Below are 22439 nucleotides of genomic sequence, written 5' to 3' on the forward strand. Positions count from 1 at the left end.
CACACGGAAAGATGCTCCCCGTCCTTCGGCGTCAGGGACACACATCAACACCACGTGGGGACCACCCCCACCGCCGCACACCCATCAGGACAGCCACTGTCGGGAGGAGACAGGTGCAGGGAGGATGTGGAGAAAGGGGAGCCTCTCTGCTACTGGTGGGAATGCAGGCGGGGCGGCCTCTGTGGGGACGGGGGGAGAGGGGTGGCCTCGAGAAGCCGGACAGGGAGCTGCCCTCCAACCCGACAACTGCACTGCTGGGTACCGACCCGCAGCCAGGCGGTGAGCTGCAGGGCACCTGCACCCCCGCGTTCCCAGCGGCCGTGTCCACGGGGGCCACGCAGCGGGAGGAGCCTTGACGTCCACGGACAGATGCTGGAGGAAGGAGACGTGGTCTCTGCTGCGCACCCCGGGTGTCACTCGGCCGTCAGAGGGGAGAGATCTCTCCATTTACATCGACGTGGATAGAACTATGGGTTCTATGCTTAGTAAACAATAAGTCAATCAGAGAAAGACAGATACCATATGATTTCACTCATATGTGGAATTTAAGAAATAAAACAGAAGAGGGATGCCTGGGTGGCTCAGCGGTTGTACGGCTGCCTTTGGCTCAGGATGTGATCCTGGGGTCCTGGGATTGAGTTTCACATGGGGGTCCCCGCAGGGAGCCTGCTTCTCCCTCTGCCTGGGTCCTGCCTCTCTCTGTCTGTCATGAATAGATAAATGAAATCTTTAAAAAGAAAGAAAAGAAACAAAGAAAACAGAAGAGCATAGAGGAGGGGAAGGAAAAATAAAACAAGACGAAATTAAAGAAACACACAAACTGTAAGAGACTCTGAAGTCTAGGAAACAGACAGGGTGGCTGGAGGGGAGGGTGGGGGTGATGGGGTCACTGGGGGATGGGCATGAAGGAAGCCATGTGATGTCATGAGCACTGGGTGTTATTTAAGACTGATGAATCCCTGACTTCTACTTCTGACACTAATAATACACAATATGTTAATTAGTTGAATTTAAATAAAATAAAATATTTTTAAAAAGAGCCTAAAAGAAAAAAGAGCAGAATAAGGCCAAAGCAAGCAGAAGAAAAGGAATAATAAAAATAAGAGCAAAAATCAATACAAGTGAAAACAGAAAAATAATAGAGAACATCAATGAAACAGAGCTGGTTCTTTGAGAAATTTTAAAAAAATCAATACCTATTGGAGGACCTGGGTAGGGCAATTGGTTGAGTACCTGACTCTTGGCTTCAGCTCAGATCACGATTCTGGGATCCTAGGACTGAGCCCTACATTGGGCTCCATGTGGCTGTGTGCTCAGTGGGAAGTCTGCTTGAGATTCTCTCTCCCTCCCCCTCTGCCCCAGCACCCTCCTCTAAAAATAAATAAATAAATCTTAAAAAAAAAGAAAAGAAAAGAAAAATCAATACATCTCTAGCAAGACTGATGAAGAAAAAGAGAGGAGGCACAAATTACCAGTTTTGAAACTGATACAGGGAACATCATTACAGACCTTAAGGGCATCAAGAGGATAATATGGAAAAACTGAGAACAACTCTACACTCAAAAACTTGACAATTTAGTTGAAATGGATCAATTCCTTGAAAACCACAAACCCCCACAATTAACCTATAAAATAGGCAATTTGAATAGCCTATAGCTTTTAAGGAAATTGAATTCTTCATTTAACTTTTTTTTTTTTTTTTTAGATTTTATTCATTTATTCATGAGAGACACACCGAGAGAGAGATGTAGAGACACAGGCAGAGGGAGAAGCAGGCTCCACGCAGGGAGCCCAACTCGACCCCGGGACCCCAGTCTGCTTTTTAATGTTTTTTTTGTTTTTTTTTTTTTAAAGATTTTATTTATTTATTTGAGAGAGAACAAGAGAGAGGACAGTGGGAGGGATGGAGGTAGAGGAAGAGAGGAACTTTAGCAGACTCCTTGCCGAGCTCGGAGCCTGATGCTGGGCCTGAGCTCAGATTCTGAGATCGTGACCTGAGCTGAAACCAAGAGTTGGACACTTAGCAGACTGTGCGTGCCACATCGAGGAAATTGAGTTCTTAATTTTATTTTATTTTATTTATTTTTTTAATAAATTAATTTTTATTGGTGTTCAATTTACCAACATACAGAATAACACCCAGTGCTCATCCCGTCAAGTGTCCCCCTCAGTGCCCATCACCCATTCACCCCCACCCCCGCCCTCTTCCCCTTCCACCACCCCCAGTTCCTTTCCCAGAGTTAGGAGTCTTCATGTTCTGTCTCCCTTTCTGATATTTCCCACACATTTCTTCTCCCTTCCCTTATATTCCCTTTCACTATTATTCATATTCCCCAAATGAATGAGAACATACACTGTTTGTCCTTCTCCGATTGACTTACTTCACTCAGCATAATACCCTCCAGTTCCATCCACTTTGAAGCAAATGGTGGGTATTTGTCGTTTCTAATGTCTGAGGAATATTCCATTGTATACATAAACCACATCTTCTTTATCCATTCATCTTTCGATGGGCACCGAGGCTCCTTCCACAGTTTGGCTATTGTGGACATGGCTGCTAGAAACATCGGGGTGCAGGTGCCCCGGCGTTTCATTGCATCTGAATCTTTGGGGTAAATCCCCAGCAGTGCAATTGCTGGGTCGTAGGGCAGATCTATTTTTAACTCTTTGAGGAACCTCCACACAGTTTTCCAGAGTGGCTGCACCAGTTCACATTCCCACCAACAGTGTAAGAGGGTTCCCTTTTCTCCGCATCCTCTCCAACATTTGTGGTTTCCTGCCTTGTTAATTTTCCCCATTCTCACTGGTGTGAGGTGGTATCTCATTGTGGTTTTGATTTGTATTTCCCTGATGGCAAGTGATGCGGAGCATTTTCTCATGTGCATGTTGGCCATGTCTGTGTCTTCCTCTGTGAGATGTCTCTTCATGTCTCTTGCCCATTTCATGATTGGATTGTTTGTTTCTTTGCTGTTGAGTTTAAAACTCCCCCAAAAGAATTCTCCAGGCTCAGATGGCTTCACTGGGGAATTCTATCAAACATTTGCAAAAGAATTAACATCATTTCTACACAATCTCTTCCAGAAAATGAAAGAGCAGGGAATATGCCCTGATTCATTTTATGAAGCTATTATAATTCTGATACCCAAGCCATGCAAAGATCATAAAAACAAAAACCAAACCAACAAAAAACTACAGGCCAATATACCTCATGAAAATCCTTGAGAAAATATGAGAGAACCAAATTCAAGAATGTATAAAAATAATTATACACCATGACCAAGCAGAGTTTATTCCAGGGATGCAAGACTCTTTCAATATTCAAAAATCAATCTATGCTATCTACCATTTCAGGACAGAAAATCACATGACCATGTTGATCAATGCAGAAAAAGCGTCAGACAAAATTCAACACACGTTCATGATGAAAAACTCTCATAAATAGAGGAATAGAAAGGGGCTTTCTAAAATTGATAAAGAGGACTCACATTATACTTAATGTGCAAGACTGGATGCTTTCCCCTGAGATCAGGAACAAGGCAAGGATGTCCATCACCTCTAGTCAACATGGTGCTGGTGGTTCTAGGCAGTGCACTGAGGCGAGGCAAGGAAATCGATGGTCATGTAGATAGATCGGGAAGGAAGAGACCACGCTGTTTCTATTTACAGATGACGTGATTGTATTTGTAGAAAATCCCAAAGATTCTATAGTAAAACATGACAAAACAAAAACACTTCTGGAACCAAAAAAGGGAGTTCAGCAAGGTTGTGGGATATAAGATGAACGTGCAAAAAAAAAAAATCTGTATTTCTACATGCCAACAATGTACAAGCATGTAGACACTGAAAATAGAATGACACAACTATTTACACTTGCACAAAAAATTAACTGCTCAGGTGTAAGTCTAACAAAACATGTATGGGGCTCGTATGCTGAAAACTGCAGACACTGAAGGAAGAAACCAATGAGGCTCCAAATAAATGGAGAAACACCATGTTCATGGATTGCAACACTCAACGTAATAAAGATGTTAATTTCCCGCCAATCGGCATGTGGGTTTAACGTCATTTCTATCAAAATCTTGGCAAGATTTTTTTATGAACAGAGTCATTCTAAAATGTATATGGATAATCAAAGGAACTAGAGCAACAGAAACAGTTTTGAAAAAGAAGAATAAAATGAGGGACGCCCGGGTGGCTCAGTGGTTGAACGTCTGCCTTCAGCTCAGGGTGAGACCCCGGGGTCCTGGGATCGAGTCTTGCATCGGGGTGGGGGGGCTGCTTCTCCCTCTGCCTGTGTCTCTGCCTCTCTCCGTGTCTTTCATGAATAAATAAATAAAATATTAAAAAAGAAGGAGAAGAAGAAGAAAATGGAGGAGATGGCCTACTGGGTTTCAAGATGTATTATATAATTCCAGAAGTCAAGACTTGGTGGGACTGGTAGCTGGATAGACACACAGCTCAATGGAACAGAACACAGAACCCGCAGATAGATCCGCACAAATATGTCTGACTGATTTTTAGAATTAATTTTTATTTGCAGTGAGGTGCACATATCATAAATTTTACAAGTTTTACCATTTGCAAGTTCAAAACGCAGTAGTAACTAGTATATGGTAACACTGTGCTCCCATCACTGTCAATTTCCAGAACTTTTCCACCACCCCAGATGGACGCTCCGTACCCATTAGCAGTCACCCCCTCTGCTTCCCCCAGCTCCTGCAAACCAATAACCTGTTTTGCGTGTCTACGCATCTGCATGTTCTGAGTATTTCACATGAATGGCCTTTTGCGTCTGGCTGATTTCAGTTGACATCACGTTTTTGAGGTGTGTTCCCACGTGGTAGCAGGGGTCCGTACTTAACCTTTCCTCACGGCTGAATAATTCTGTTGTAGGGACAGGCCACCTTTGGTTCGTCCATTCTTCTGTAGATGGACATTTGGGTTGTTTCCACCCTTTAGCTGTTGCCAACAGTGCTGCCATGAACATTTGTGCACAAGTTTTCTTTTTCTTTTTTTTTTTTTTTAAGATTTTATTGTTTTATTCCTGAGAGACACAGGGAGCGGCAGAGACACAGGCAGAGGGAGAAGCAGGCTCCATGCAGGGAGCCCAATGCGAGACTCGATCCCGGGACTCCAGGATCACGCCCTGAGTTGAAGGCAGACGCGCAACCGCTGAGCCCCCTAGGCGCCCCCATGTACCAGTTTTTGTCTGAACATTTCCCTTCAGTTTTCTGGGGGCCTAACTGGGAGTGGAATGAACGGCTGGGTCACATGGAGATCGGGGTACCCGGCTGACTCCATGGACTACATGACTCTTGATACCGGGGTTATGGGTTTCAGCCCCGTGTTGGGTATGGAGATGACTTAAAAAATAAAATCTCTAAAGGAAAAGATTTTAAGCTTATTAAGGAACGCACTGAGGAGCCACCAGGCGTCTTCCGTCAGCAGGTGCACCATTTCACGCCCACCAACCACGTACGAGCCTTCTGATTTCTCCACATCGTCACGCACACACTGCTTTCAGCTCTTAGCCCAAAGCCCTCCTGGTGGGTGCGAGGTGGTGGCTCCTTCGGCCTTAATTCCCATTTCTCGGGATCCCTGGGTGGTGCAGCAGTTTAGCGCCTGCCTTTGGCCCAGGGCACGATCCTGGAGACCTGAGGTCAAATCCCATGTCAGGCTCCCAGTGCATGGAGCCTGCTTCTCCCTCTGCCTGTGTCTCTGCCTCTCTCTCTGTGTGTGACTATCATAAATAAATAAAAATTAAAAAAATAAAGTTAAAAAAAAATTCCCATTTCTCTGATAATTAGTGATGCCGAGCATCTCTCATGGGCACACTGAAGCTCAGAATGGGTCACCCTGTGAGCTGGTGGCCTATAGGGCCCTAAAGTCCCCGCAAAGTGTCACCGCTGGGAGACTGGGCCTGCCCTGCTGCCCCACCAGCTGGGGAGTCCCCAGGGGCAGAACCCAGGACCCCCTGGACTGTTTCCCGAGCTGAGGCCTGGGCTGCTGTTCTAAGGCCCCTGAAGCACCCCTTCCCTCCTCACTGCGGGGACCCAGCCCTTTCTGGGAGCCGCACATGCTGACGCCTCCGTCTGCAGCAAAGCAGAACGTCACTGTGTCCAGGCTTCGTTGAGGGAGCCAAGGCCCAGCAGCCAAGGAGCAGGCCCCCTCTGTGCCCCCCCCACCCCCGCCGCCACACAGTGCCACCGGAACCTCGCTCATCCCCCGTGGCCCGGGCATGTGAGCAGGGTCCTGCGTGCTGAGAGCATGGACCCGGCCACTATCCATCCAAGGCCATTTACTCGCTGTGTGACTTGGGTCGAGCTCCTTAGCTTCTCTCTGCCTCAGTCTCCCCATCTGTAGAATGGGGTGATGATAACGCTGACCCAGCAGGGCAGTTCTGAGATCGAGGGTGATGGCAGCGTTCTCAGAACAGGGCCTGGGGCATGGCAGGCTAGACGGGTCTGACAAAGAAGAGAGCCCCTGCAGGTGAGGACAGAGGCTTGGAGGTGGCCCACCAAGTGGCGGGCATGTCGCTGTGCCCAGCACCTCAGGGTGGGGGGGACCTGAGTGAGGCTCGGCCCTACAAAGGCAGTGGGTGGCTGAAGGCAGGGCTGGGCCCCTTGCCCTGGGTCCCCCATGGGTCTCACAGGCTGCCCCCCCTCCATCCCCAGGTCACCTGCAGGGAGGGGCTACCAGGGAAACCCCCCACATGCTGGAAAGTCCAAAATTCTCCAAGGAGCCTCGTTGCTGATGTCCAAGCGAGAGGCCGGGTGGCACCTGCAGGCCCGGCTGGCTGCTGACCCAGGGGCGCCACAGGCTTCCGCAGCCCGAGGGAAGTGAAGCCTTGAGCTTCTTGACTATTTTTAATCCCTGGGACACTTGTCTTGTGGCTAAAGTGTCCCTTGACCGGTTGGGCACTGGGGAAAAGTCGCCGGTGTGGGGTGGTGCTGGAGGAGGGACACTGGGCTGCCGGAGAGGCGGCTGCTGTTCACCCCTAGAGCCACAAGCCAGGCTCCACGGTCCCCCCATAACCCCAAGCCTTATGTGGGAACTTGGGAGCTAGCTGGCCAAGCAGGTGCCATTAGATGTGACACGAAGTGGCTCTGCTCCATGGGACCCGACCCACGTGAGCAGGGGGCCTCGGGGTGCTCGGGCGGATGCCAGGCTCAGCAGTGACGTTGACGTCTGCTTGCTTTTGGGTGCTACCATGGATACACATGTGCAGACGTGGGGGGAAGGCCAGGAGGGGGCTCCCAGGCCTGGGCAGGGGCGAGGACAGACCTCTCTGAGAGGGCAGCCCGGCACAGGGTGGGCGGGGGCCCTTGGGGTGTGACCTCTGGGGGTCTGTGGACAGCGCAGCCCCCAGCCCCACACCTCCACGGCCACCACCATGGCACCACAGCCCGTGAGCTCGGGCCCCAGAGGCGGGCAGCGCGAGGGCAGAGGCCCCAGAACATTCCACAGCAGCGCCAGCCTGTTCCGACCCTCACTGCCCTGGGGGTCCGTACACGGGCCCCAACTCTCTGGGTGAACCCCCCTGCCCCAGCCCAGGCATGCTCCCCAATGCCCAGAACGCCTGCCCTGGGGCGGTCAGCCTGTCTAGGACTGAACTCTCAGGGACCCAGGCCCGGGGAGGCCAGAAACCCAGCCAGGACCCCGTGCCGGGAGGAGGGGCCCTCAGGCCCCGGAGGACCCCCACCTCAGGATAGAACAGAGCCACCTAAACTCCGGAGAAATGCCGGGCCCCGCCCCTGCCCAGGCGACCCCTCCCAGCCCAGCGCCGTCCTGCCCGTGGCTCTGCAGCCTGGCCGCCCAACGGCCGCTCCCTGTGACCCTGGCCCCTCTGCCCAGGCCGTATGGGGTCGCTGTGGGGCCAGCGCCCTTGCAGGTCCCGGTCCCTTGCCCTTGCCACCACGGCCTGGGATGCGCGTCCCCCTCTGCGCACCCCCCCAGGACGGCTTCCCCACTGCCCGACACCACCGTCCAGCCTCGGACGCAGCCCCAGGAAGCTCCCGGGCGTCACTGCCCCGAGCTGTGAGTGGCCGAGCACAGGAGCCCCTGCGGCCCGCGCTCAGGCACATCGGTCCGCAGCTCAGCTGCCTTGTCCACCTGGAGGAAGGGGGGTAGGTGGCACCTGGGTCCCCCAGGGCGACGTGCTCAGGCTAAAGATGAGGGTGGCTGAGTCTCAGAGAAGGAAAGCGACTCGCCCGGCGTCACACGGCCTCCAGGCAATGCCCAGTGCTGTGCCCACGGGCACCCAGTCCGCCCTCAGACAGGCGCTCCTCCTCCCCCTGACCCTCCTACATCCCAGGTCCTGGGCCCCGGGCAGCGGACGTGGTCATGCCCACTCCCCACAGGGACCCTGAGTGCTGGGGCCCCTGAGCAGCCCCTGCAGGTGCCCGGGAGCTGGGCTTCGGGTGAGGTAGAGGGCACCCATGCTGGCTGTCTCCCATCTGAACGGAACCACAGTTCAGGAATTGGGGGGGGGGCCTCCCAGCCCTCCCACTCGAGGGGTCAGGCCCTGGTCCGGAAGCTTCCTTTACAAAGGACAGAGAAGCCAACCACCTGCTGACAGGTGTGGAATTCAAGTTTCCGTTCGGGCTCCTCCCTCCGGCCCTGATTGGCTCCGGGGACACACAGCCAGTCGGCTATAATAGAGACTGGGTGCTGGCTGGGCTCAGCCCTGCAGACGTGCCTGCCCAGGTGAGCCCGCCCACATGCACCCACCCAGGTGAACCTGCCCAGGTGAGCCTGCCCAGGTGAGCCCGCCCAGGTGCCCCCTGACCCAGGTGCCCCCACCCAGGTGCTCCCACCCAGGTGCTCTCGCCCAGGTGCTCGGCAGGGCAGGGCCAGCACGGGCCGGGAGGCAGAGATGGCCCAGGCGCTCCACAAGTCCAGTGGCACCTCGAGGCCACGGGACCCCAGGCGGGGAGAGGGGGCCTCCAGCCCTTTGCCCCCAGACCCTGCAATGGTGGGTGAGGCCCGGGCCGGCGGGGACGCGGGGCTGCGCCGCCTCCTGAGGCTGCACCGCACGGAGATCGCCATGGCTGTGGACTGCGCCTTCCCGCTGCTGCACGCGCTGGCTGACCACGACGTGGTCCCCGAGGACAAGTTTCAGGTGGGCCCCGACCCGCACCCCCCACGCCCCCTAACCTGCCCCAAGCCCTGCCCTGCCCTCCAGCCTGGGGCAATGTCTGGGAAGACAAGTTGCAGGGGGGCCCCGCCCCCGGCTCCACCCGAGTGGGGTTGAGGGGGTTGGGATGGGGCTGTGGGTGTAAAGAGGGGACAGGGCAGCGTCTCCGGGACAAGCTTCCGCGCCTCTCCAACGCCCTGCCAGCCCTCCTGAAGCTGCCCTCCAAGCCGGGGTGAGGTCCCCGAAGAGGAGATCCAGGTGGCCTCCCACCCCCAGCACCCCTGGGGAACCCCACACCCCTGCCAGCCAGGGGCACGGGCAGGTGCCGGGTCGCCTGCAGCACCCTCGGGGTGGGCAGACGGCAGGAAGTCGGGGGGCTGGGGGGGCTGGGGGGCAGGAGGCAGGAGGCAGGACCTCCCACTCCCCACGCTCGCTTCAGGAGACCCTGCGTCTGAAGGAGAAGGAAGGCTGCCCGCAGGCCTTCCACGCGCTCCTCTCGTGGCTCCTGACCCAGGACGCGGCTGCCATCCTGGACTTCTGGAGGGTTCTGTTTAAGGACTACAATGTGGAGAGATACGCCCGGCTGCAGCCCATCCTAGACAGCTTCCCCAAAGGTCGGGGGGAGCCGGGGTCCTGCGGGGCTCGACCTCCACGCTGGGGGCCGGGTGGCTGGGGTCGTCCCAGCTGGATGGCAGAGAGAAGGTTGGGGGGGGGTTAGGGAGCCCCCCACATCGCCTAGGACCGTCCTGCCTCCCGAGAGCTGATGGGCTGAGGTCTTGCCCGCCTCCCAAGGTGTGGGTCCTGGTGTCGAGGCTCGGCCCCTGCTTGCACCCTGCAGACATAGACCTCAGCCAGCCCCGGAAGGGGAGGAAGCCCCCGCCAGGCCCCAAGGCCGCGGCGCTGCTGCCCAGACCCGCTGCCAAGAGGAAGGTTCCAGAGGAGCCCAGGGCCACCCCGCCAGCAACACTGTCTCCAAGGGTCACCTCTAGCCCAGGTACCTAGTTGGAGGAGCCAGCGGGCTGCAGATGGGCCTGGGGAGCCCGCCGCCACCTGACCACACCCCCCAGCTGGGCCCCTCTGGATCCTTAGGGGGGGTGGGCCTAGCCGTCCCCTGTTGTCCCAGGAGCCCGGAAGCAGGCAGGCGGGTGTTACTTCCTTTTTCTGGTTGTGGACAGCAGTGCCCAGGAAAGCAAGGGCATCCACGGGAGCTGGGGAGGCACCCTGGGACCTCTCTTGCCCCCTGCACCGCCCTTGACGGCAGGTATTGGCCACGCGGGGCAACGAGGCCAGGCTGGTGCGGCTCCCCCTGCAGGCTCCCAGGCCAAGGCCAAGCCCAGGAAGCCCGAGAGCAGCGCAGAGCCGCAGCGCCTCCCGCTGGGGAATGGTGAGCCAGGCCCCGAGGCTCCCCCGGCGGGGTCGGGGCCGGGGTCGGGGCGGAGGGCCCCCTGGGGTGCTGACCTAGCGCCTCACCCCAGAGCCTCGGCTGGACAGACGCACCGGGAAAGAGGAGGCTCCTCGAGTCAGCCCATGTACGCCTGGCCCCTTCCCGTCCCCTCCTCGCCCCAGAGTGGGGGACCCCGGAGACCCCCTAGGGTCACCTGACCTAAGGGCAGGCCTGGGAACTCTGCCCCCCTCCACGCCCTGGGGTCCCTGCTCATCCTGCCCGCGGCGTCCGCCTGGCTCACGCAGCAGCGCCCATACTGCACACCCCGTGCACATACACGCACATGCTCACGCGTGCATAGCGCACATACCCATGGCTGTCTGTCTGTCTGTCCTGCCCCGGGCGGAAGGAAAGGAGGATTCCACAGCCCAGGCACCTCTTGCCACCCCCTTGCCTGGAGGAAAGAGGTGCTCAGGGGTCCTCTTTCCAATGGATGACCCCCCCCCCACCTGGTGCTCCCTTCCCCAGGAATTCAGACCATGTCCACTTCGGTCCAGAGAGCCGTGACCGTGTCGTCCGGGGATGTCCCAGGAGCCTGTGGGGCCCTGGAGGGGATCCTCATCCAGCAGGTGTTTGAGTCAGGTAGACGGCGCTGCCAAAGGGGCGGCCAGGGGCATGCAGGCCCCCTGGATCCGTGTCCCTCCTCAGCACCTGGCGGTGACCACATCCTGGGTCACCTCTGCCCACCTGGACGGGCCCCTCGGGGTCTTGGTTCTCCAGCGGGACGGCCTGCCGCGCCTCCCGCCCCCACACCGCCTCCCTCCCCTCTGTCTGGGCTGGGCTCCGGCCGCCGGGATGCCAGGACAGCCAGGGGCGTGGGCCCTGCTCTCCCCCCCAGGGAGGGTGCCCAGGGCCCGCCCTAGTTCAGCATGGCGGTTATAACCACTGGCCACAAACTGGGCAGCTTAACACAACAGGAGGTGCAGAGGCCAGGTGTCCAGAGGCTCTAGGGCAGGGGCTTCCGTGCCCGTCCGGCTGCTGGCCGCTGCGGCTTTGTCACTGCAGACTCCGCCTCCAAGCCAGGCTCTTCTCCCTATGCCTGTGTCCTCTCCTTCGGACTCAGTGTCCCCCGGGAGCCCGTCTTAGCTAATCCCCCCTGTAAAGACCCTGCTTCCAAAGACGTCTGCACTCCGAGATTCCAGGTGGATGGGAATTTGGTGGACAGGCTTCACCCAGTACAGCCCCCGCAGAAGAGCCGTCCTGTGCCCAGGATGCGGGCCCGGACCCCGGGGGGCCGGGTGGGGTGGGGGAGGAGCGGCAGCAAGCGGCAGGGCGCCCAGCCTCCCCCTGCCTGCACCCGGCGCCCAGGCCAGAGTGCGGCCGAGCGGGGGCCAGCCAGCCTCTCCTCCCAGGTGGCTCCAAGAAGTGCATCCAGGTGGGGGGGGAGTTTTATACTCCCAGCAAGTTCGAAGACCCCAGTGGGGGGAAGAACAGGACCCGTAGCAGTGGCCTGAAGACCCTGGTCCGGGCCAAGGGGGCCCAGGCTCCTGCCCCCGTAAGCACGGCCCCTGACACCTGCCCACAGCACACCCAGGGCTCAGCTGGGGCTGCGCCCAGCTCATTCTGGTGACCCTCCCTCTCGTCCCCAGGAAGGTGGAGGTGACCCGAGAGCAGGCCAGCCGGGCAGGGTGCATGCCCCTCCTGCCCTCCCCAGCGAGCCCCAGCTCCAGCAGGTAATGCCCAGGCCACGGTGGCAGGGAGGGGGGATCTCCTTCACCTCCACGGATGGTCCTCAGGGTGGCCCATCCGCCACTTTGCCGCTTGACCGGGGCCCTTGCTTGGATGGTGAGGACAGAGGCCTAAGCTTCTGTTCACAGAGTAGAGCCTTTTTGTTTTTTAAATAATATTTTTTTCTGATAACACACAATTGTAAGATTTCAAATAAGTCAGAGAAAATAAGTCCTACCAGGCTTTTACCACCGCAGGGCTGGTCGGGGCACCAGCTGTCCTCTGTCTCACAGCGGGCCAGTGGGTGGGGACGTGGCCCCTGCTGGGGACCAGGAAGCTGAGCATCGAGCATGTCATGGGGCTCCCAGCACAGACCTGGGCGCCCCTCACCCACGCCAGGTGCTGAGCCCTGGGCCCCCAGGAAGGAGCAGGATGCGTGCCCGCCCCCCAGGAGTCCCCAGCCGGCTGGCGGGGCAGCGGGCAGTATCACTGCACACGGCTGCCTGCCCTGGTGGGCTTCCGGAGGAGGTGGCACCACGCGGGCTGGGGTGCAGGCAGGTGGCACCGGGCCCAGCAGGTGCCTGGGAAGAAGGGGCGGCGCGGGGCTAGGCGTGCCGCGTAGAGGCCGCCCGGAGCACCGTGCCCACGAGAAACTGGGCTTTCGGAAGGCTCAGCCTTCCCAGGACGGACAGCCCGGCCCCGGGGTGCGCGGTGGGCACCAGAGGCTCGGGGCGGGGGGCAGGGAGCCGGCGTCCGCCAGCGGGGAGCAGGCCGGGGACTCGTGCACCCCCGGGGTACGCCGCGCCCAGGCTGTTCTGAGGGGCTCTTGGGGAGGGCGCTGCCCCAGCCCGGGATCCTCCAGAGGATGCGTGTGTCCGGCCCGCGTCAGAAGAACGAGGACGAGTGCGCCGTGTGCCGGGATGGCGGGGAGCTCATCTGCTGTGACGGCTGCCCCCGGGCCTTCCACCTGGCCTGCCTGTCCCCGCCGCTCCACGACATTCCCAGGTGAGCCCGGCACCCGGGTCAGCCTGGCCACCCCCCACCTGCCCTCATGGCCACGTCTACCCATCTGCCCCCTGAGTAGGAGGCTGCCCAGAAGGGTCCCCGTTCCACGGCTGGGAAGTGGGGCCCCCCGGGAGGGAGGCAGTGGGGCTGGGGCCTCCCACCCGCCTCCCCGTGTGGCCCACTGCCCCCCTGCCCCCAGCCTGGCCAGCAGGGCCCCAGGGGGCAGAGAAGCAGAATGAAGGCCCCCCATCCTGTCCCATCTCACCACACACCCCAGCCCAAACCCCCAGCCGGCCCCCCTCCAGGGAAGGTCCTACCACAAGTCAGGCTGAGCGGGTGCCCGTCCCTGGCAGGGCGCCGGCCCTCCCAGCCCTGCCCGCTACCACCAGCTCCCTCGGGTCACCGCAGCCGGTGAGGGAGAGCCCAGATGGGAGAAATGACACCCCCAGCCCTGGCCCTGCGCAGCCCCCTGAGTGGCCTTGGCCAGGTCACCCGTCTCTGAGCCCCAGATGCTCGTCACTAATGCGGGGCCATCCCTCAGCTCCAGCTTCCTTCCTGCCCTCAACCCCGTCCCCCCCGCTGGCCGCCATCCCCCTTGTGGAAACGGGGGTGGCCCGGGGGTATAAACACCCCAGTTCTCCGAGGTCCCACTGACAGGGTGGGGCCCATGAGAGCCACACACAGGCTGCTCCAGGTTAGCTGGGGTCTGGGGTTCTGGGGCTCATCGGGAAGCTCTCAGAGGGGACGCCGACCGTGCTGGCGAGGGCCGCCCCCAGGGCTAAACTTCCCCGTATCCCGGGCTCTCCTGCTGACGGGCCGGGGCAGCGCTTCCATTGTGCCTCTGCCCACCGTCCTGCCTGGCCTCAGTTTCCCCATCTGGAAAAGGGAAGGGGTGACTTGGAGGAGCCTCGGGCCTTCCCTGTCCTGTGTGTTTGGGAGTCTACTGTCCCTTCTGCTGGCCTTGCATGACCCTGGCTGGTGACCGCGTGAGCAGTGGGACCTGGAGGTGCTCCAGCTGCCTCCAGGGAAGAGCCCAGCGGGATGCGCCCCGGGCCGAGGAACCCCCGCCCCAGGAGCCACCTGCGGAGACCCCGGTACGCACCAGCCACCTCCAGGGCCCTGTGTCCGGCCTCCCGGCTGCTCCTGTGGGCCATAGACCCTGCACCCCTGCCCCTCGCCTGGCCTCGTCAGTTTGGCCGTCTACACCGGGAAGTGGCCCCACAATGGCCTGTTTCTCAGGGCTGGCCCAGGGGCCTCTGCTCTGCCCAGGTACACAGCCCGTGCGGGCCGCACACGCCCCATCTTCAGATGGGGACAGGCTCAAGGACCTCGCTAGGGGCACAGAGCCAGCATCTGCACCCAAACCCCAGGGTGGGGTCCCCCACACCAGCTCCCGAGGTTCCCAGGGTCCTGGCGATACAGGCCTCCCTGGGGGGTGCTGTGCAAGTGCCCTGGGACCTTGCCAAGCACTGATCCTCTGGTTCCAGGTCCTCTTGGGACTGAGGCTGGCAGGAGAAGAGGTGAAGGGCCCGTCCAGGGAGCCCCCAGCTGGGATGGACACTGCTGGCCCCTACAAGCACCCGCCGGCCCCACCTCCTGCAGCCCCCTCGCCGGTGCTGGAACCCTCCGCCCTGCGCCCCCTACTGTGTGTGGGTCCTGAGGGGCAGCAGGTGAGGAGGTGCTGGGGGGTGGCCCGTCTTCTGGGAGCCAGGACCTGCACAGCCGCCAGGTGGAGCTCTGACATGCAGGGCTTGGGGTCCAGGCCGAGCCAGACTGGCCATGGCGAGGGTGGCCCCGGGGTCGGGTGCTGGGAGGAGCGCACCCGGCACGAGGGTGGAGGGCTCTGAAGCGCGGGGCAGGAGTGATGGTCCGTCCCTGATCCTGAAGCCCTCCCACCGTCACCCTCCAGGACCCACAACAAGGAGGACGGCCCGTCCTGTTGGGGAGTCCCAGTGCCGCAGACCCTCCCGCCTTTTTGGGGGGGGCGGTTCTGGGGTCCCCTTGACCAGCCCCAGGGGCCCACCAAGGGGGAGCAGGTCTCTTGGGGCTGCAGCCCCAAGGTGTCAGTGTCCCTGAGCTCCCCCCACCCCCAGTCACCGCTCTGCTCCCCGCAGGGCCCGGTGGCGCGGTGCGGCGTGTGCGGGGACAGCTCGGATGTGCTGCGGTGCACGCACTGCGCTGCCGCCTTCCACTGGCGCTGCCACTTCCCTGGGGGCGCCCCCCGGCCAGGGTGAGTGCGGCGGCGGGGAGGGGGGCGCAGGGCCGGGGGGTCACCGCGGGCCGCCAGCCCGACCCCCTCCTCTGCTGTGCACAGGGCCCCACGCTGCCGCTCCTGCTCCGGAGACGCCGGCCCGGCCCCCGGCGACGGGGCGCCCGCCTCGACCCCCACCCGCGCTGCGCCGGGGCCTGCCAAGGTCAGTGCTGCCCGGGGAGGTGGGGACCCCGGGGGCTGGAGTGGCCGGCACACCCCAGGGACGCTCCGCGTGCCAGCTTCGCAGGGGTGAACATGCCCTGGGCCGTGGGTTGTGTGTGTAAATAGCCGCCTTCGAGATAACGTCTACCTGAAAGGGAGAGCCGGCTACAAGCATTGGTGGCATGAGATGGCAGTGGGATGCACCTGTTCCCTGGTGACCCGGCCCCGCCCTCAGTGCCCCCTCTCCCAGCCCCTGGAGGGGTGGCGGCGAGAAGGCGCCCAGCAGGGATGGGCAAGCACGCGTGACGCCCAGTGTGACCCTGCCTGGGCTCCTGGTCCTCCAGCAGTGACCGCCCGGGAGCCAGCGGGAGCCCCTGGGGACAGCTGGCTCTCTGCGGTCTTTGTCTGCCTTCCTCCTGGGGCTCCCTCAGAACTTGGGGGGTGGGAGTCCTGTGTGCCCCTTCAGGAGCCTTTGGGTGGCACCTCTTCCCCGGGCCTTCCTGACCCCGTCCCTGCCCCCAGAAGAACCTCTGAGGCCCTGGGGGAGGCGAGGAGTCCCGCCCCCATCCGTGGCCCATCCTCCTTCCCAGCCACACCGCACCCCCCAGCACTCTGAGCGGAACCGGCTTGGGGGGCCAAGGCCCCGCCCATGAGGGGCTCACCGGCAACCCCAAGGCTTGGCCCGCACCTGCCTGCTGCAGCGTGGAAGCCTCCCATCACCCCGCCCCTCCGCACTGGCCGTGCTCAAGCCCTCTCAGGGGGACCCCTGCTCCCCCGCCACGAGGGGTCCCTCCCTCCGGAAGACGCTTCTTCACGGACACCTGGGCTCTTTGCTCTTAAAGGCAGACTCCTTTCTTGTCCTTGAGATGGAGCGCAGGGACCTTGGAGAGGAACACGTGCCAGCCCCTTAGCCCCTCCCCCAGCCCCACTCCCTACGGGAGAATGTGGGTGTGGCCCCATCCCTTCCTGGGTGCCCTGCACACCCCGAGGCTGTGCTCCTCCCTCACCGCCTGGGTGCTGTGGCCTCCCAGGGCCTGTGTTTATGAGCTGAGACTCGGCTTTTTCGTGCCAGTCTCCTGTGGCTCATGCCCTGCTCTGGCCCCCTCCCCAGGGGCGCCGTGGGCCCTGGCAGCCTTTGTGGGGTGGTTGAGTGGCTGGCATCGGACCAGGGACTTCCCTCTCGGGGCCTGTTTCTCCACCCATCACAGGCTCCCTTCGAGCTGGTTCTCTGAGTTGTCCGGCTCTCCCTGGAAGGCTGCGTATAGCAGGTGGAGGCTGGCGGGCCTGGGGACCTCGGGCAACCAGCTGCCAGCGGTGCCAGGGCCCTCGCGGGCAGCCCCACACTCACTCATGCCCACCCTGCCTGTGCCCAGCACCCTGGGAGGAGCTGGGTGCCCCTGTGCCCCGGGGCAGCCCCCGCCGCACTGCCCTGGCATGAGCGCCTGTCCCCCGGGCCCCTGTGGCCTCTGCAGGGAGTCCTGCTCTGTTTCGGGGTTCCCTAGCAGGGGTGCCGAGATTGGGCTGACCCTCCTCTCCTGGGCTCCAGGCAGGTGATGGCTCCACTGGGCACGAGCCGGTTCTACACAGAGACGACCTGGAGTCCCTCCTAAACGAGGTAATGCACCTCCAGGCTGGGCCTCCGCCTGCACCTCCTCCTCTACAACCCCCTAAAGCCTCCGGGGGGCTGGGAGGTGCCCCCTCACCCCAGCTGTGCCAAGTACCACAGGCCAGGCTGCTTCAGACGCGTGCAGGAGCCCGAGCACACCAAGGGACCTAGAGGGGACCCTGAGCCCTTGCAGCTCCTAGCCCTGACCCCAGGTCCCGAGGGCCTGGATCCTGGGGGGCTGGGGGGCTGCACAACCTCGGGGCAGGGCGGGCGGGCGCCCCGGACCTCTCACTGCCCCCATCAACCCAGGCTCTTCTCCCTTCGGTGAACAGCTACACTGGCTGGGAAGGAACTGGGGCTTTCAGGGGTTCCGTCTCTCTTCGACGGGAGGTCAGACTCCTCCAGCCATCCCCACACCCAGGAGGCCGACACGTGGTGTCCGCGGGCCGTGGGGCCCCTCCCTGTGTGCTGGGCTGGGCACAGGAGGGTCCCAGGCAGTGCGGGGATTTTGGGGGGGACCCCAGGTGCTGGGTGAGGGCCCTGAAGCTGTGGCGGGGGTGGCCGCCCGAGACCGTTGGAGAAAGGGGGAAGACTCCCCAGCCCCTTCGGGGGTGCAGGCACCCCATCCTGCTGGAATATTGGGCCTCCTCATGACCCCCCATCCTGTGGGGTGCCAGGCCCTGAGCACAGTGAGGGCAGGAGCTGGCCCGGCCTCGCAGCCCCGGGGCAAGGAGGCCGTGCCCTGTGCCCCCGGGATGCTATGATGGAGCACTACGTGAGGAGTCCATGTCTCGCCCGGTGGCCAGGGCGTGCCCAGTGTGCCCCGGAGCCTTGGCAGGTGCGAGGCTCCGCTCTGCTGTCTTGCAGCACTCCTTCGACGGCATCCTGCAGTGGGCCATCCAGAGCATGTCCCGGCCGCTGGCCGAGGCGCCCCCCTTCCCCTCCTGAGCCAGGAGGCCAGGGGTCTGCGGGGCAGCGCTGGGGGAGGGGCGGCCCCCGCCGATGCCGCCTCAGCCGAGAGCGGACCCCCTCCCACCTCGGGACCACGGATGCCGGATGCCAGTGCGTTCCGCTCCTGCTCGCGGTGACCTGCTGCGGGAGGGGCCGGGAGACGCACTCCCCACCCCGGGAGCTGGCCAGGTTAGGACCCAGGAAACCTGGAAGGTCCGGGTGGCGTCCACGCTCGGCTCGTCGGCACGGCCCGTGCTCGTGGACACACAAGGCAACGCGTGTCCTCAAATAAAAAGCTCCTCCTGTGGGGTCTCGACATGCTGTCTGTGGGGTGTGTTTGCTCCGGCGGCTCTGGGCTCCCCCGCATTTCTGGTGCCCGAAGGGTAGGCCGCGCCGGCGGGAAGGGAGCTCACCGTAACGGGAGGGCCCAGCTTGGGTCCCCCCTTACACTCAGGTTCCTCCTCCTGGGGACTTGAGCCCCTGAGGCCCTGACCCCCCTTCATCTGACCACGCCGTGGGCCACACGGCTTCATGGGCTCCCCTGCCAGGCGGCACAGCAATGACTGGAGTGGCTGCTGTCCAGGCGGGGCCCCCAGCTGTGACCCACCCCTGGCTGTCACCCGTCTGCCTGGTCTCGGCTCTCCTCCTGTGGGGGTGGAGGTTGGTCTTGCTCGTCCGGCACGGGAACGACGGCCGCCTCTGTACCAGCCTGCGGTGCGCGTCCGGCAAACCGGGAGCAGGCCCACGCTGGATGAGCCAGCCGTGGACACCGGCGGCGGGGGCCCCCCCGCACCTGCCGTGCTGGTTTCCCTCAGTGGCTCAAACGGTAAACACTCGGTCCCGGGGGCCGGACGCCCGGGGTCCAGGCGTGGGCAGGGCTGGCTCCTCCAGGGCCCCTCTCCTGGGCGTGTGGACACCTCCCTCTGCCCAGGGTCTCCCCTGGTGGCCCTCCTCGTCTCATGGGGACCCTGGTCAGACTGGGTTAGGACCCACCCTCGTGACCTCATTTTAACTGAATCACCTCTGTAAGACCCTGTCTCCAAACGCCGTCACGTTCCAAGGTGCTGGGGGCCGCCCTCAGTGGGAGTCCTGGGGGGGCGTGGCCCAGTGCCCCCAGCTCGGGGTTTCTTCTCAGTCCTCCATCCGCCCCGCAGTGCATCACCTGCTCCCTGGCTGTACCTCCCACGTCCTGGGGCTGTGTTCCGGCGTGAGCCCGACCTCCCTGCCCTGCTGCACTGGTCCCCCAGAGAAGTCCCTCGCCGTTGTTAGCAAGTGTCCTGGAAACTTTTTTCTATTTTTTAAAAGATTTATTTGGGGATCCCCGGGTGGCTCAGCGGTTTAGCACCTGCCTTTGGCCCGGGGCCTGATGCTGGAGACTCGGGATCGAGTCCTGCGTCGGGCTCCCTGCATGGGCCTGCTTCTCCCTCTGCCTGTGTCTCTGCCTCTCTCTGTGTCTCTCATGAATAAATAAATAAAATCTTAAAAAAAAAAAGATATATTTATTTTGGGGCGGGGGAAGGACAGAGGCAGAGGGAGAGAGAATCTCGAGCAGATCCCATGCTAAGCAAGGAGCCTGACCCGGGGCTCTGTCCCATGACCCCAAGATCATGACCCTGAGATCACGACCCCGAGATCACTATCCCAAGATCACGACCCGAGCCCAAACCAACTGTTGGATGTTCAACCAACTGCGCAACCCAGGTGCCCCCGAGATACATTTTCCTTCAGCGGGGACACGACTGGGCCAGAATACCAGCATCGGCTCCTCTAGTCCACAGACGCAGCAAAGCCCATGGACACATGGGCACTGGGTTGGAGGCTCAGTTGTCACCGATTCAAAATTATTAACGATTTATGAGCAAGGGGTCCGAGTTTCACTTGGTGCTGGGCCCTGCAGCCAGTCCTGCCCTGAGGTGCCTGGTCCTGTTTGGCAGATGGAGTGGGCCGGGCTGGTTGAGGGTTGGGGGTGTTGCTAACAGGTGGGTGAAGGGCCTGGTGCCTGTGGAATTGCCCGGCGGACCCGGGGAAAGCCAGTATTTCTGGGCACAGACTGAATGTAGCAAAGCAGGGCTGGAGCTCCTGCCCATAATCCGGACTGGAATGAACTGGTGCCTCGAACTCGGGCCCTGGGCAGGACCTCTGGAGCCACTTGGCTGCGACCCTGGTGCTTTAAAGACACTTTTGGGGGGCCACACCTCTGCCAATGTTCAGGGGACTCTGAAAGCCCCTCAGGGAGGGGTCTCACGGGGCCGCAGGGATGGGCCAGGCTGCTCCACCTGCAGAGTTCCTTCAGCCGCCCACCCTCAAACTGGCTGGAAGCTGCCGGAGAACTGGCGAGTCCACGTGACGTGCTCCACGCGGCCCAGCCAAGCGCCCCAACCCCTGCAGAGACATATGGGCCAGAGCAAGCCTGCTCCCGTGTGTGAGGAGGGCGGCTGCATCCCGTCCCCCTCATTCCCGCCCACAGCCACCTGTCCTCCCATCACGGCACACCCCCTTTGTGACCTTCTTTTGTCCAGTTACTTGCTCACCGCCTGTCCCCTCCGGACCGTGTGCGCCGGGGGCCGTCCGTGTTGCAGTCGGCGCGGAGACCAGGCTGACCAGTGCAGGGCCGCGTGGCAAATACTTGCAGAATTAGCAAATGTGACTTTGAAAGGGAACCAGACATTCAGCATTCAGGGACTGTTTTGAGAAACAATGTCACAGCCACAGATTGGGATATTATCCAGGGATAGAAATGATGAGTACACGCCTGGGGGCCCAAGCAGATGAGCATTAATATAAGTTAAATTTGTTTACTTAACTTACAATGTTTATATATTTATATTACTTGCTCAGTATCCCTGTGCACACACATATGAGGTTAGAGTACGTGCACGTATAAAGAGAGAAGGTATAGAGTGTGTATGGAAGGATGCATAGGACAGGAGAATGTACGTATGTGGATACGTGTATGTATGTGTGTGCACGTGTGTGTGTGTGTGTGTGTAGGTGCACGGGGAGAAATACCAGGAGAAAACATTGAACAATGAACACAGGATGGTTTTTTTTAAAAGATTTTATTTATTTATTCATGAGAGACACAGATAGAGGAAGGCAGAGACACAGGCAGAGGGAGAAGCAGGCTCCATGCGGGAAGCCCGATGTGGGACTCGATTCCGGAACCCCAGGGTTATGCCCTGAGCCGAAGGCAGACGCTTAACCGCCGAGCCACCCAGGGGCCCTGAACACAGGTTGTTATAGCAGGGATTATGGATGATTTGTCCTTCGTAAATATTTTTGTTATTCAGATTATTTTTATTTTTTTAAGATTTTATTTATTTATTCATGAGAGACACACAGAGAGAGGCAGAGACACAGGCAGAGGGAGAAGCAGGCCCAACACAGGGGACTCGATCCCGGGTCCCAAGGAATGGGGGACTGAAGTTGGTGTTAAACTGCTGAGCCACCCGGACTGCCCCAGATTGTTTTTAAATACCTGTAAGAGTATGATTTTTTTTTTTAAAGTTTTTTTTTTATTTATGATAGAGAGAGAGAGAGAGAGAGAGAGAGAGAGAGAGAGAGAGGCAGAGACACAGGCAGAGGGAGAAGCAGGCTCCATGCACCGGAAGCCCGATGTGGGATTCGATCCCGGGTCTCCAGGATCGCGCCCTGGGCCAAAGGCAGGCGCCAAACCGCTGCGCCACCCAGGGATCCCAAGAGTATGATTTCTGAGAGGCACATCTGCACTTCACACTGGACACGCCTGCCCAGGGCTGGGAGCCTCCCATGCGTGGGTGGTCGCCCACCCCGGCCCCAAGCCCAGGCCTGCTGGTCTCTCGACAGAGCCTGTGCGCAAGTGAGTGAATGAGTGAATGGATGAGCACCTCCTTGCTCTCCGACATTTCAGCGTGGTGCTTCCTACCTCGGAGGTGGGACTCCTGCTCCCTGTTCTCTGAGCAGCCCTCGTCCTGCCCGCAGGAGCTGAGCGGCTGCCCTGCCACTGCTGAAGGGCCGCCCAGGAGGATGGGGCAGGCCACCCAAATGGACCTCCATGAAGGGGATGTCCAGCCTGGCTGACACCAACACCGTCCCACCCTACATCCCCAGGCTTTCTGGTTGGGCCTCCTAAATACCCCACAGATCCTGCTTTGCCATCACCTGCTTGTGCATCACATTTTTCGGCTTGGATCCTGAGCTGATCACCCCTGGTCCTGAGGCCTCGGCAGATGTACCT

The 22439-nt window shown here is 60.5% G+C and overlaps 1 protein-coding gene across 1 annotated transcript; it reads left to right on the plus strand.

Annotated features, from left to right (window-relative positions):
* Nucleotides 1–6530: 6530 nt before the first annotated feature.
* On the plus strand, nucleotides 6531–18220 carry AIRE (autoimmune regulator). Its single transcript, XM_055313481.1, has 17 exons — nucleotides 6531–6594; nucleotides 7358–8086; nucleotides 8361–8420; nucleotides 8964–9121; nucleotides 9576–9750; nucleotides 9975–10130; nucleotides 10449–10520; nucleotides 11049–11162; nucleotides 11933–12075; nucleotides 12170–12253; nucleotides 13138–13253; nucleotides 14248–14347; nucleotides 14741–14923; nucleotides 15368–15483; nucleotides 15568–15667; nucleotides 17213–17281; nucleotides 18140–18220. Exons 1-17 carry the CDS (start codon nucleotides 6531–6533, stop codon nucleotides 18218–18220), a joined length of 2520 nt encoding a protein of 839 aa, XP_055169456.1.
* The last annotated feature ends 4219 nt before the right edge of the window (nucleotides 18221–22439 follow it).

The sequence above is a fragment of the Nyctereutes procyonoides genome, unplaced genomic scaffold (genome assembly GCF_905146905.1).
Source record: "Nyctereutes procyonoides isolate TBG_1078 unplaced genomic scaffold, NYPRO_anot_genome, whole genome shotgun sequence".
Lineage (NCBI taxonomy): Eukaryota > Metazoa > Chordata > Mammalia > Carnivora > Canidae > Nyctereutes > Nyctereutes procyonoides.